We start from the raw sequence: 16,115 nt of genomic DNA, 5'->3' as shown, positions 1-16,115 counted from the left end.
TAATGGTTTTTATCTTTTTAGTTAACTTAAAACACCTTAGAGTCACCTGGGCCAACACTTGGTAAGGCAAGTGATTTCCAACCATGGAAATGCACTAGTTTACCCCTTGCGAGCCTTTGGGAGGTGACTTGAAGGTAGGATTTTCTAGAATAGCCAACACTTGGTAAGCTTTTGGACTCCAAGGAGACATCCATTAGTTATCTCTTGCGAGCTTTTGACGGGTAATCCAAGGTTAAAGATCACCTTGAATGGCAAGTGCTAGGTGAGAGGTATGAGCCATTGCAAAGTGCATCCGTGAGAGGGATTTAATGTTTGAACCCATTAATGGGAAGCATCTGTACAACACCGGTTGGAGAAGGAACTATATGTTAATTCTCTAATGCGAGGAAAAGAAACAAGTGACCGGAACTCTCATTTTTGTATGAGGAACCTGAGCCTAGTGATCTGAACTCCAAGAAACACTTTTCTTTGTAAGTAAAATCAGTTACTATTTTTGGTTAGTTTAAAATCGAACTTTTTCCATTTAAACAAGTTTATGTTTTCTTTTAAAGCTAACCTTGAAATGAAAAGGCACCAATTCAACTTTGAATTAATATCATTTGTGAAGTGAAAACCCATCCCAGTGAACGATCCTAGAGCCACTATGCTATAGTAGCTTTGTCTTTGCTACCCTAGTATATGGTGTAATAGGTTATAAATTTTGTTGATTAATCCCTCAATCAAGGAGCACCAGCTGTACACGAATCAGCTGAGACACCAATTAGGCATGAATCAAATGGCGTCGTTGCCGGGGATCGAACCTCGAATCAAATGGTGCCATTGCCACTGCCACTGCTAGGGACGAATCAGGAAGGTGTTAAGGATCACATGAGGGTGTTAAGGAGCATGATATGCATATTGAACTCAAATCCTTCAAACTTAAGCTTTTAGGAAAATTGAGAGTTCATCACCATTTTCTCCAACATTAAGGTTTAGTTAGTTATGCATACAAAAAACTTTGGAATGTACTATTTCACCAATTTTTTTTCATGGTCCTCATTATCAGAAAAGAAACTTACTTACTATTGATATTCATGGTGATCTAGGTCAAACAGCACCCCAGCATAAATGCCATACTCTCGGTGATAAGCATAGGAACTTCAGCTAGCTGCTCCAACTTATCTCTCAAAGATTATGTCATAGGAAGAGTTAGAAAATTCAATCTTATTTGGAGTAGCTGTTCGTATTTAACGCGGAAATTAACACACAATTCAAGATCATTGAATTCAACACATCTCAAAAATTCAAAGAATTGATTACATACCGTTTGAAGAACACGTAGCCATGTTAAATCGAGAGATCCCCTTCAATTTATAAACCTTAAATTCTTGATTTCTTCTTCTGCTTATCAAATTTTAATACACAGAATTATTTCCTTTAATTGATGGAAGAGAACTTACTCGCAAAAGGGGTTTGGTATCTTTTTTTTATAGATAGGAGAAGAGGGCCAAGAATAACTATTCAGAAAACTGTTCTGAACGTGTTATTCTAATAACTGTTTTATTCTTATTTACCCACTCCATCAATGGGTAAATATCCTTACAATAGTTATTAACTATTTTGGGCATTCTTTAATTGGCTAAAAACTTTTATAAGTGGATAAAAATTAAAACACTAGGTTAGTGGGCCACCCACTTAATTTTAACGTGGAAATAACATTCTCCCACTTGCCCACTAAACCAATTATGAAAACTATAATATATATACTTTTATATATAAAATATATACTGGAAAATAAATTTGACACGTGATCACGATTTCAATAAACTTAGCCAATACGTCCAAAATCATATACCATAATACTGAATCAGTTTAGATCATAAATGCGAGTCATGGCGGTCACATAACCATAATGTCATGTTTCCTTCCATGCACCACACATCAATAACCCTAACTAACCCAGTCCTTAATGCCAAACAGGCCCTGTAATTTGTCTTGTCATGACAATTCTTGTTTATCAAACAATAAAACGTGCACCCATAATTGAAAACAAGAATAAACAAAAACAATCTTTAATGCGTAAATTGTCAATTACATAACCACCATTCATTATCATACATATTATGGATTCCTCAAAAGACCCATCCTCATAACATGTTCCAAATATGCCTTTGGAGGTAATCCTTTAGTTAATGGATCAGCAACCATAAGTGTGGTCCTAATATTTTCAATTGACACTTGTTGTTTCTGGACTCTTTCTTTAACAACTAAATACTTTAAATCTATGTGTTTTGATCCACTAGAAAATTTGCCATTCTTAGAGAAGAAAACAGTTGCGGTGTTATCACAATATATTCTCAAAGGTATAGCAATAGAGTCGACAACACCAAGTCCTGAGATAAAATTCCTCAACCACAAAGCATGACTTGAGGCTTCAAAACAAGCAACAAACTCGGCCTCCATCATGGATGAAGCAGTAATTGATTATTTTTCACTCTTCCACGATATTGCCCCATTTTCTAGCATAAAGACAAATCCTGAAGTTGACTTTAAGCTATCGAGACAACCACCATAATCAGAATCCAAGTAACCAGCAATCTCTAATTGTTTTGATCTTTTATATGTGAGCATATAATCCTTTGTCCCTTGTAAGTACCTCATCACCTTCTTTGCTGCTTTCCAGTGTTTGAGTCCTGGATCACTTTGGTATCTTCCTAACATGCCAACATCAAAGCTGATATCCGGTCTTGTACATGTTTGAGCGTACATCAAACTTCCCACAGCTGATGCATAAGGAATTTTCTTCGTTTGCTCCCTTTCCATGTTATTCCTTAGGCATTGTTTTTTACTTAATTTGTCACCTTTCAATATAGGTGCAACACCCGATGAACATGACTGCATATTAAATCTCTCTAAAACTCGATCAATATATCCTTTTTGAGATAAACCTAGCACTCCTCAAGATCGATTCCTAAAGATCTCGATGCCAATAACATAGTTTGCCTCACCCATATCAACCATTTGAAAGTTTTTAGAGAGATGTTCCTTGGTTTCACGTAATAAACCAAGATCACTGCTAGCAAGCAAAATATCATCCACATACAGTATCAGAAATATAAACTTGCTCCCACTAATTTTCAGATATATACACTGATCAACAGTGTTCTCTTTAAATCCGAAAGATGTAATGGTATTATTGAACTTAATATACCACTGTCTGGAAGCTTGTTTAAGACCGTAAATGGATTTCTTTAATTTGCAAACTAGGTGTTCATTTCCTTTCTTTGCGAACCCCTCAGGTTGTTCCATGTAGATATCTTCATCCAAATTCCCATTTAAGAATGTAGTTTTCACATCCATTTGTTTCAGCTCTAAATCAAAATGAGCTACAAGTGCCATGATGATTTTAAGTGAATCTTTCTTAGAAACTGGAGAGAAGGTATCTCTATAATCGATACCTTCCTTTTGAATGAAACCTTTGGCCACAAGTCTGGCTTTAAATCATTCGATATTGCCTTTAGCGTCACGCTTTGTCTTAAAGACCCATTTACAACATATGGGTTTACAACTACCAGACACCATTATGGGCCATAGATTTCAACTCATCATTCATAGCTTCCATCCATTTACTAGAATCATCACTTTCCATGGCTTGTGAAAATGAAACCGGATTCTTCCTTATCCCAATATCAAAGTCAGATTCCTATAGATACACCACATAATCATCTGAAATGGCAGGTCTCCTTTCTCTTTGAGATCTCCTCAAAGGTGCCAGTTGTGGTGGCTCTACAACATTTTCAATGGCAATATTTTCTGGTGGTAATGAACCATCTCTATTATGTTGCTCATGTTCCTCAACTTGTTGAATAGGTTGAGGGGCAATAATTTCTTGAGGTAAAAAGGGTGGTGGGATATCCACTCTTATCTCCTCAATATCTACCTTTCTTGGTTCATTACTCCCACTGATTTCGCCATTCTCTAAGAATCTGGCATTACGGGTTTCAACTATTCTCACACTGTGGTTAGGACAGTAAAATCTATACCCTTTCAATTTATCCGGATAGCCAATGAAATGTCCAGATATCGTTCTTGAATCAAGTTTTTTCTCATGTGGGTTATAGATTCTTGCCTCCGTTGGACAACCTCATATATGTATATGTCTCAAACTAGGTTTCCTACTAGTCCATAACTCGAAAGGAGTTTTTGGAACTGCCGTACTAGGAACTCTATTCAAGATATATACATTGCAGTCTTTAAGGCTTCACCCCACAATGAAATAGGTACAGGAGAGTGACTCATCATACTCCTAACCATTTCCATTAATGTGCGATTATGCCTTTTAGCAACATCATTCTGTTGTGGCATACTAGGCATTGTGTAGTGAGCATGAATGCCATGCTTTTCAAGGAATTTGGCAAAAGGACTAGGATTTTGTCCTGATTCATCATATTTGCCATAATATTCAGCACCTCGATTTGATCTCACAATTTTAATCTTTTTATCTAATTGTCTCTCGACCTCTGTAATGAACATCTCAAATATGTCAATGGCCTGAGACTTTTCATGCATTAGATAAACATAACCATAACGAGATAGATCATCTATAAAGGTGATAAAATATTTCTCTTGTAAAACATGGAACATAGAGTGGTCCACAAATATCTGTATGAATTATCTCAAGAAGCTCATTACTTCTTGTGGCACCTTTCTTTGTATGTTTAGTTTGCTTTCCCTTTATGCAATCCAGGCATACCTGAAAATCAATGAAGTCAAGATTTTGTAAAATTCCTTCATTCATTAATCTCTCAATTCTTTCCCTAGAGATATGCCCTAATCTTCTGTGCCACAAGATTGAAGAATTTTCATTAATTAAGCCACGTTTTGAACCAACATTTGAATGCAGGGTTATCAAAGCTTGTGCAAATTCATGATTCAAGGAAATTTTATATAAACCATCACATAAAATACCAAAACCAACTGTAATAAAATTTAACAACAAACTTAATTGTCCAGAACTGAATAAAACATAATATCCAACAACATCTAATTTGGACAAAGAAACTAAATTCCTAGAAATAGAAGGTACCTAAAAAGTGTTTAAAAGATCCATCCTATGACCCGTGTCTAAGAGTAAGCGATAGGTACCAACAACTACCACTTCGACCTTGAGACGGTTTCCCATATAGAGGAACTTTTCACTTTCCTTCAGTTTCCTAGTTGTAAGGAATCCCTGCATTAAATTAGTCACATGAGTTGTGGCTCCAGAATCGATCCACCAAGTATTTGAAGGAACTTCAGCAAGATTGGATTCATAACATACGAAAGAAAGATTTATACCTCTTTTTTCGAACCAAGCCTTGCGCTTGATACAGTCCTTCTTCACATGCCCTTTCTTGCCACAAAAGAAGCAACTTACCGTGAATTTTCCATCATGACTCTGGCTACCTTCCCTAGATCCACTTTTCTTAGGTGGAAACTTCTTTCCTTTTCTGAATTTTCCTTTCTTCTTTGTGACTCCATGAGTTACAGCAAGGGCAAGATTATGTCCTTCTTGTCTTAATCTCACTTCCTCTTGTATGCATTTACTGGTGAGCTTATTCAAGTTCTACTGATTGCTGTTAGTATTATAGTGGATCTTGAATGGAGCAAACTGTGATGGAAGTGAGGTAAGGATAAACTGTACCAAAAAGGACTCATCTATACTCATGCCTAGTGCCTTAAGCTTTGCAGCCTTTTCAGTCATGTTTAAAATATGTTGTTGAATACATTTTTTACCATCATATTTCATGGTGGTCAATTTAGCCATCAATGTGCCTGCAAGGGACTTATTAGCGCATTTGAAGTGGTCCTCAACAGATTTCAGAAATTCCGAGGTAGACTGGGTTTAAGGGAGAGAGGTCTTGATATTATTGGCAATAGTCATTCTCATAAACATCAAACTGAGTCTGTTTGATTTTGCCCAGGCTTTTGATTGTTCCACCTACTCCGGAGTACTGTCATCCATAGCTTCAGGAGGTTTATCAGTTATTAAAGCCAGGTCAAGATCCAATACGCCCAATGAGAATTGAACCCTTTCATACCATTCAGAAAAGTTTGACCCATCAAAAACAGTCATTCTAGATGCAAGAGAGTGTAACGAAGTGGAAACTGTACAAAATAGAACAATGCTCACAATAAGGCCTCAAGTATAAAATAAATAACAATGAACTATTGATATCGTTAAAATTCTCCTTTGGGTAAATTTTAACATATCCAGTGTTCACTTGGAGGGAGCTTAAAATACTTTACTATTTTGTGTCATTTATATGTTACCTTTGGGTATCCATTTTACTTTTCTAAGCAACACAATATAAAAGCATTAATTAATAATTAGCAGAAATTGACTCTACTTTGGGCTAGTCTCATTCTCCTAATTATAAAGAGAATTATTAAGAATTTTACAAGTCTCCCTTTATTCTTTTATGCAATTTAATAAATACGAGGCTCACTAATTTTGGTTACTTTGGCAACTATCTAAACTAGTTAACCTTACATTTATAAATTGTCTAATAATGCATTAGAGAACGATCCTCGAACAGCGCTTGGAATGGATGCCTACAGCACCCAAAACTGGCGCTTCTCATCGACATTTGAAACGCCTAAAAAATAGCGCCTACACGCCATCTATATCACCTGAAATGGCGTTTCTGGAGCGCCTAAATACGACGTCGTTGGGGCGCCTGGAATGCGCCTGGCATGGAGCCTGAAGCGCGCCTGGAACGGCGCTACAAATGGCGCTTGGACTGGCTCCTAAAGGGCCCTTAGAATGGCCTTGTTGCACTCCTTGAATGACACTTCTTGAATGTTTGAAACAGCGCCAAACGACACCTTTTTCGACCATCGGATTAGCGCCAAAACGGCACCCCTCACCGGCATCGCAAGTGTCATCCCCGTCACTGGTAGCGGCTTTTGGACGGCATCTCTCCAGTCGGCGTTGCAAGGAAGACACAGTGCCTTCATTCTACGCGCTGAGGCTGGTCTTTATTTTGTTTAGATTTTCTCCTATTCGTTTTGGTGAGACCAATTAATTGAAGATAAAATTTAAAAAATTTAATCCTTATAAAACAATGATTATGAATATTTGAATTCAACTTGGCTCTGATACCAATTGTTAGCATTTAACGTGAAAATTAACACACAAATTCAAGATCATTGAATTCAACACATCTCAAAAATTTAAAGAATTGATTACATACCGTTTGAAGAACACGCGGCCATGTTAAATAGAGAGATCCCCTTCAATTTGTAAACCTTAAATTCTTAATCTCTTCTTCTCCTTATCAAATTTTAATACACATAATTATTTCCTTTAATTGATGGAAGAGAACTTACTCACAAAAGGGGTTTTGTATATTTCTTTTATAGATAGGAGAAGAGGGCCAAGAATAATCGTTCAGAAAACTATTCTGAACGTGTTATTCTAATAATTGTTTTATTCTTATTTAGCCACTCCATCAAAGGGTAAATATCCTTACAACAGTTATTAACTATTTTGGGCATTCTTTAATTGACTATAAGTGGATAAAAATTAAAACACTAGGTTAGTGGGCCACCCACTTAATTTTAATGTCGAAATAACAGTAGCTTCCAATAATCCGGTATTGTATATCTATTACTGAAAAACAAATGAGTGATGAATTGTTATAATAATTGTGACCTACTATTGATCCCTTTCAGGCTTTAATTTTCAGTGGTGAAGTGACTAACGAGATTTGTGGGGGAAATTCTCATTTCTTTTCTATAAAGCCCCTCTACATATGCCACCTGTTCTTCTATCATTGATTAATACTGATCGAATTGCTCTCAATGTCACAGGTTTGCAGAAGTACTGTCACAAGAGAAACGCCTTCATGATGCCAAATCCCAGATGGATGTGCAGCAAATTAATCAGAAATAATCTTAAATTGAAGTTTATCAGTTCCAGTTCAATTAATTAGTATATTATTAAATAAATGCCATGTAGTGTGATAACTTGATGTGTTGTGTGCCTTGTTTGAAGACAACAATATTGAAGTGATGTTGCATTCCTCAATTAACATTTGAAGTAGTTTAGGATATATATGTTAGCATCTTCCACAATAATCTTATTTTATTTGTTAGGGCAAGTGTGGAAAATTTGAGTAGTATACCTTAATATTCAAGTTATATATAGTCCCAGTTGCAGTTATCAAATAAGATACGGTGAAGGCTAGGTGCCCATTCAACGATTCTTCTTCTTCTTCTTCTTCGTACATCAGTTGTATCTTCTTTTTCTTCCTTTTAGCCTTCCTCTTCCAGAAAAGCTCATGGATCTAACCATTCTCAGTTTTCTATGACAGTAAAAGGACTTCTTCCTCTTCCTCCCAACAAAGCCCCAGAGCTTATGGACAACTAACCATTCTCAGTTCACCACGACAGTAAAAGGATAAGCATACCCCAACTCTCAACCCCATTTGTCACACAAGGAGCAGTAACTGCATATGGAAGTTGTTATGCATATGAAATGCAAACCTTGCTCAAAACAGAATTACTACTTGGAATACATGGTGCAGTGATTAAGGAGAAAAAGGAATAGGATTTTGCTTTTATATTTCGAAATTATGAAACCTGCTGAAAGAGATGCAACTGAAAAACATCTAGTGGTCTTTTATTGTCATGCTGTTTAATTAGAAGTAATGTGTGAACAAGCCTATGTTTTTAGCATCGAAAAATTTACTGAAAATAAGAAAGAAAGTATAAACTATTGGACAAGGAAAAAGTTAGGCTAAAACGAGATGGAAGCTTAGACTTCTACAGTCTAAGTTGTCAAAACCAACCTATTCTCCCATTCAGCGTTGAAAGTTTTATGGAAGCATAACAGAATGGTATACCTTAATTTGTTGAATTCTCTAGTACTATTCATTCTTGATGCACAAGGTTGCCCTGCAATCAGCGCCACCCTGATTGACGCTTTCATGGTCATTAGTATTATTGGCTGTTGGCACATGGAAATGCCATTACCTATTAATCGCCGCACCAATTGACTCCTCCGCAACCAGATAAGGCACCACCTCTCACAAAAAATTAATGATAATAAAGTATGTTCAGAATGTCAATTACCAATTCTTAATCGCAACAACCAGGTATGTCCCCCTTATCATGTCGCTAGACACTTGAACCACAGTTATTTATGAACAAAGTATCGCCTTTGTTACATAGTGTTTTTGACTGGTTAGTATAATCCATCTCATGTTCAGCTTGACCACTTCACCTAACTATTCTTACCTACAATTCTTTGAGAGTCCTCTTACCTAAAGTTCCCACACTCTCTATGGGATTATCTTCTTGCCAAAGAAAATGGATACTGTTAAATTTTAGATCATACAGTATTGTATTCCTCCAAAGATGGCCATATCCAAGAATCCAAATTCAAAGCAAATACACATCATTGAAATTAAGTGGACCAGAAAGATCTCCATAAGGTTATATATGTACATGCCTCGTATCATTATATCAATATACAACTTCTTTATTTGCTTAACGTACAAGACTTCAATGCCCATACATACTTCATCAAAAGAGTACAGGGAGTCCTCTAACTTCTTCTTTACACACTTAAAACATCAAATAGCTTCATACTATCACAAAACCTAGTATCCTCCCTAGAAACCAACTTGTTCAATCCGAAAAATGAAAAAAGTTGTATATGTTTGACACTTGCAAAACAAATGAAACGAATTAGACATGATGCTTAAACACAATTTAATGCAAGAACCCAGAACCAGTTTCTTTGGTTACAGTTATTAAATCTAAAACTCGATAGTAATTAATTATTTTCCTCTTTGTTGGCACACACACCATCACGGATTGTTACTTTATCAAAAACAGAAGAGGCAAGTTGGGTGAAATATTATCTTAGGTTTGATGGTGGGTAATATTGTGAAAGTTTCAGAAGGACTATAGTGCTCTTTTGTGGCAGAAGAAATAGGCGCTGAAAGTCCAAGAATAAAGACATGAGAGAGAGCTTGAATCAGAATTTAAGCATTTCAATCCCCACCTACAAAACAATAGTGCCACACCAACCCCACTACTCCACCAGCCTCAGAGCGCTTGTGACAAACAACTCACCAAAACGCCACCACCACCAAAATGACATAGCATACCCAAGTACTGGCTGCTGTTCCAACCATGGGAACTGGAGAGAATATAATTTGAAGGGAAGAGAGGAATTTGAAGAGAGAAATCTCCGAAGAAACTAGGGTGCCGAAATTTTTTATTTGAAATTATAATAAAAAAAAAGTTTAATATAATTTTTTAATTTGAAATTATAATAAAAAAAATACTAAAAATTTGAATATTTTTAAAATTAGTTAAAATTTTAAAAAAATATATAAAAATAATTAATTAATTTTAAAATTTTTATTTATTTTTCTTCATATTTTCTTTTCTTCTATTAATTTCCTTCTTTATTTTCTTTTTACACTTTTTTCCTCAAATGTTACACGAGTCAAAAATGTTAATACAAGAGTCCATGAACGTATGTAGATAATCTACGAATGTCTTATTTTTCTGTGGTTTCCCTAGGACTCTATTAACCATTACTGGCCAGCGGTCCCGGACAGCAAGGTCTGGTGTTCAAGGCAGGGGTTAAGGTCGTGGCAGTGTAGAACTAACTAGGATTGTATTTATCAATGGACATAAACTGCTGGTGGGTGGTGCTCCTGGTTAATTAGCTGGGTCTAGGGATCCAATAAGCTAAAGTAAGAGAACCCTAACTCCAATTGAATCTACCTTAACTCCAATTGGCTGATTTCTCTTCTTCCTTCATCTTAGCTGAAGCAAAATGGATGGGTTACAAAGGAAATTAACTTCAAGCACTCTTCCTTCAGCCCCATCTTCATCCAGAGTAAATAAAAATGCTAGTTAATTAAGGGCTTCAATACTGTTGTTTCTGAAGAAAAAGGGAAAGGGTTTACAACGAAAATCTTCTATTCATTCATGTTTTCTGAAGATCAGTTCAGAATACCCAAAAGCATGCCTATATATAGAGCCTAAAGAACTACACTCGTAAGTGACTCACCAGATTACAAAACAGAACAAAACAGAAAATACAACAGATTTATTACCAATACAAAACTGCCCTACTATTCTAATAAATACCTTTAGATTTTCAACATTGACTCATTTCTCAGTTCATCCCAGCCTTTAAATCATACTCTACATTGTGAACTTCTTTGGTAGAAAGTTGTGCAAACTATGAGGACAAGAAAACCCTATCTCATATATGAATTGCAGCAGATATTTAAGTTGAGATCAAAGCTACATATAATGAAACAAAACTTTTTAGTAGAAGTAGAGTTCATTAAATAAATTGTATAGAATGCGTCCATTATTTATTTCCTTGATCAGATCAAGTCTATATAAGTAATAAATGTAATCAAATGGACTTTGGGGGTGATAAAGCATCTCAAAGAGTTAGGAATGGATTGATGGCATTACAGCATAGATAGCTAGCTTCCATGAAATAGAAACGAAGGGATGGCTTTGGAAGGGTGGAATGGTCAAGGACTCAAGGGCACTGATTGAAAAGATCAAATCTAAACTGCTTTCAATTAAGTTAGGGTTTGGGTCAAATTTGGGATTTGAAATACGGGCAGGCATTGAGTTCTCACAATTTCTGAATATTAATGCCCAGCTAAGCCCAGCAGCTAAGATTAACATGCAAAGACCATAAGGAACAAAGTATTTCCAGCATCAATCCCCAATTCTTTAGAGCTTAGTTGACCAGTCCTTTCTTTTTTTCACTTCACGGATGCGTTGCATCTTTGCCTAACCATGATAAACAAACATGATTTTTTCGTTCATAGATGTGAAGTTAACTTTTAAATACCAATTGACCACCGTTTGGTCGAGGTAAAGTGAAGTCCATAAGGGATGCTGTCACCCTTCATACTTCCAACCTTGCTAAATAAGTGCCTAACACAGATTGATTAAGATAAAAGTACTGAAAACTTTTTGTAGTTTAATATAATACAACCTATTTTTAGTTAGCCATAACTACCAGTCAACCAAGTCTTTGCACTGCACATAATCTAAAATTCACAGGACTCAGAACTGTAATTATAAAAAGCATTGGATAACCATGTAGTTTTCTACAAACTATAGAAGCCAATGATCGTGTGTACAATTTTACAGATATTAAATATGAAAAGCATGAGTTTATTAGGTCAAAAAATCATGTCTAACAGGAAATTATATAAAACCTTGCTGCTTAACATTGAATTATCATTCCTTGTCATTCACAGTGCCGTGTTGGCCAGTACTTTTCATTGCCCTGGTTGGTGTTCTTTCAAAATCATCGGCATCCCCAGTCAAGCACATCGATTTACAAACACAAAATTGTGTGCATTTAATAATAATTTTTTTTTTTTGGTTTGCACATTTAGCCTTGTCTCCATCAAGATTCTTTGCACCAGACATAGCTAGAAACCAGAATCATTTCATAAGACTTCAGTGTTTCCATGACCTGTTCACAAACTTCATTAGTTAGGAAAAAATCCTATCTCAACCTTTATTGAGTCACCTAATCCTTCTTACCAGCTATTCTCTTTGGTCTTACCTACAGTTGCCAGGAGTCATGTCTATGACCATTTGGCTAGCTTCTATAAAACAAGAAGATACTGGTTGCTTGTGGACTTTTCAACTTATCCCGAATGATGAATCCGCGGTCCAACTTGAACCAGGTCCATTTAGAAAAGTATGAGCAAGAAAAATGAGGGATATATGCTAAGGAGTCTATAAATACTCCTGTCTAGTTATCAAAGAGAACTCCAAGTCTCTCTACATTTCTAAGTCTCCTGCAGAAACTTCAATTCTATTCTAAGTCTCTTGAAATAACAAGTCTCTCATTTCTCTCCTCTATCACTCAAGTTCATACCTCCATCGCTCCATCCCTAATGGGAGAAGGTCCAAAATCACCCCTACAGCCTCCAACTTATGGAAATCTAATCACCATTCTCAGCATCGATGGAGGTGGAATAAGAGGGCTTATCCCAGGAACAGTCCTTGGCTTCCTGGAGTCTGAGCTTCAGGTAGGAAATATAAGGTTTTACATGATAATAACAAAATATGGCTTTTCCATTTGCCTTTAAAAATTAGCATATTCCTAATCTGAAACTTATATCCTATATTGGATATATTTTATACGTACTAACACTAGATTGTTTGGCCATGGTGCAGAAGCTGGATGGTGAAGACGCGAGAATTTCAGATTATTTTGATGTGATTGCAGGAACAAGCACCGGTGGCCTCGTGACTGCCATGCTAACTACTCCCAATGAAAACACTGGCCGACCCTTGTTTTCTGCCAAAGATATCAAGGACTTCTACCTTGATCACTGCCCTAAGATTTTTCCACAGCACAGGTAACAAATATATCATGATGAACATCTTGATTAAGATGACAGGATGCTAGTATTTATGTATATAAAATTAACTAGACTCTACAATAATTTTTGTAGTTATTAACATGATCTTTCTTTTAAATGCAGTCATGATCCAATTCCTCATGTTACAAAGGTAGTTACAGCCTTATCAGGACCAAAATATGATGGGAAGTATCTGCACAACCTTGTTAAAGAAAAACTAGGGGAAACACGATTACACCAGACCCTTACTAATGTTGTTATCCCAACATTTGACATCAAGCGCCTTCAGCCAACAATATTTTCGACTTATCAGGTTCATCTTCTTTCCACAATTTCATTTCCTTCTAATCCAAACTATGAAAATTAAGAGATTGTAATGAATGACGGGAGCTATAATAACTTTCATATTAATACTATATGCTTGATTTCCATGCTCTAGGTGAAGAGCAGACCAAGTTTAGATGCCTTACTGTCAGATATATGTATTGGAACCTCAGCAGCACCCACTTATCTTCCAGCTCATTATTTCGAAACCAAAGACCCTGCCGGGAGAGTTAGAGAATTCAACCTCATTGATGGTGGTGTAGCTGCAAATAATCCGGTACTCATTAACTTTGAAGTTGCATCTTAGACTTCCCAGTTTTTTTTTTTCTTTTCACAATTCAATTAATTAGTGATTCTTGTTTCAGACTTTGGTTGCTATTGGGGAAGTGACCAAGGAGATCACCCGGGGTAGTCCTGATTTCTTTCCTATAAAGCCAATGGACTATGGCCGGTTTCTAGTAATATCCTTGGGAACTGGGTCATCAAAAGCCGAAGAAAAATACAATGCTGATGAAGCAGCCAAGTGGGGTGTGTTGGGATGGTTGACCAGTGGTGGTTCCACCCCCTTAGTGAAAGTGTTTACCCAAGCAAGCGGAGATATGATCGACTTACACCTTTCACAGATTTTTCAAGCCCTTCACTCGGAAAAAAGCTATCTTCGGATACAGGTACAGCTTTGCTGCTTGTGGTTTCATAAATTTACCGTCACAAAGTCAAATTTCTTATTTAAATTTTGTTCTTCTTCATAATTTCCTCAGTCCTAAAAATATCTGAAAGTCAATAGCTTCTTCTGTTCCTTGTCTACCACTGATACTGACACAAAGGGTAAATACAGGATGATACATTGAGCGGTATAACATCATCAGTCGACATAGCCACAAAGGAAAATTTGGATGATCTTGTGAAAATTGGTGAGGAGTTGTTAAAGAAAAGGGTCTCAAGGGTTAACCTGGATACAGGTATCTTTGAGCCTTCAAATCACGAGACCAATGAGGAGGCTCTCACAAGGTATCTAACTATTTTTAGAGTTTTATTCTAGAGCTTTCTTAGTTAATTAACTAATCATATGATAATAAAAAATCCTTCTAATTTTTCAGTTTTGCAAGACTACTCTCCCAAGAGAAGCAACGTAGAGATACTAGGTCACCACATGGACATGCTGCCGCTTCTAAAGGATTGGTCGTTGTCTGATATGAATGAATCCTACTGTTGTAATGAATTTCTAGTTAAGTTGGAGTCCCGTTTCTGAATGTCTGCCTTTTAATTCACTATTCTTATTGTAAAAATAAATCCCAAATGGGATATGTTTAATAACCAATTTAAGCGTTTCTAGTATTAAGGTATTGTAAGTCCATTGATTCCACTGAATTTCTTGTATGGTTCTGATTTTGTGCGTGCGTCTATGCAATTCAAACTCATTGTGATTTAATGCGACCTCTATTTCTCACAACATTTTAATGACAAGCTAGATTGAATTATTTCCATTATTTGCTTGAATAAGTTCTAATTTTGTATCAACTTAAATTATGGGAATGGCAATTAATTAGAATGGACTAGAAATAATACTTATCCTTTATAAATCTACAAGAGACACTGAGATGGGTTGAAACATATATATATATATATATATATATATATATATATGATAATTAGGGTAACACAGAACTTCCCAGAAATAAGATGAGAACAAATAGATGGATAGAATCTAAAAGATAGTGCTAGGTCGATCCAAAAGGATAGAATCCTTGTTGTCTCTCTTCAGTCATAGGAGCTTTCAGTAGCTTCTCTTGGGTAGGATGGGAAGATATGTTGCATTGAGGTCTGATTAAAAACTGGTCTACCTGAATTAACTTTATTTCAAAAACTACAAGCATGAGAAAACAAATTATTAATTTAGATGCAAGGATAAATAGTTTTAAAGGACAACAGCGACACAATCAAAAATATTATCTTGGTTCCCTAATGGTCCAGATATACATCTGATTGAGAATCACTAGGCACTGATGCAGCCTTTCTGGACCCGACACTGCCCAAGTCAATTAAAGAATATTTTTGTAAAAAATCATAATATTACCAAGGAATAAAGCATGCAAATCATTTATTGCATTATTCAAAACTTACCACCATCTTTGTTTGCCAAGTAATACAACATCATTTTCAATGAAAGACAGTACCTACCCCAATATTAAAAAAAGGTAGCAGTGTTACATAGTCAAATGTTTCTATAGTTAATAATCAAATGTTTGGTGAAAAATCTCTTTCACCATCTTGTCATCTTCATCATGTTTTTAATTAGTTTTTTTTTTTTTTTTTTTTTTTTTGTTTCCCTTACGTACGCTCTTTCTCTAATTTTTTTTTTAAAGTTTATTACACCATATTTAGCATATG

At 35.9% G+C, this 16,115-nt stretch overlaps 1 protein-coding gene across 1 annotated transcript; it reads left to right on the top strand.

Moving 5' to 3' along the window:
• Positions 1-12,826: 12,826 nt before the first annotated feature.
• On the top strand, positions 12,827-14,979 carry LOC100257463 (patatin-like protein 2). Its single transcript, XM_002282445.4, has 7 exons — positions 12,827-13,067; positions 13,216-13,400; positions 13,527-13,716; positions 13,843-14,004; positions 14,093-14,395; positions 14,563-14,735; positions 14,825-14,979. The coding sequence occupies exons 1-7, from the start codon at positions 12,933-12,935 to the stop codon at positions 14,916-14,918; spliced, it is 1,242 nt and encodes a 413-aa protein (XP_002282481.1). The 5' UTR covers positions 12,827-12,932; the 3' UTR covers positions 14,919-14,979.
• The last annotated feature ends 1,136 nt before the right edge of the window (positions 14,980-16,115 follow it).

This window comes from Vitis vinifera, chromosome 18 (genome assembly GCF_030704535.1).
Source record: "Vitis vinifera cultivar Pinot Noir 40024 chromosome 18, ASM3070453v1".
Lineage (NCBI taxonomy): Eukaryota > Viridiplantae > Streptophyta > Magnoliopsida > Vitales > Vitaceae > Vitis > Vitis vinifera.
Note: the sequence above shows the minus strand (reverse complement) of the source record. Positions and strands in the feature narration are given on the sequence as shown.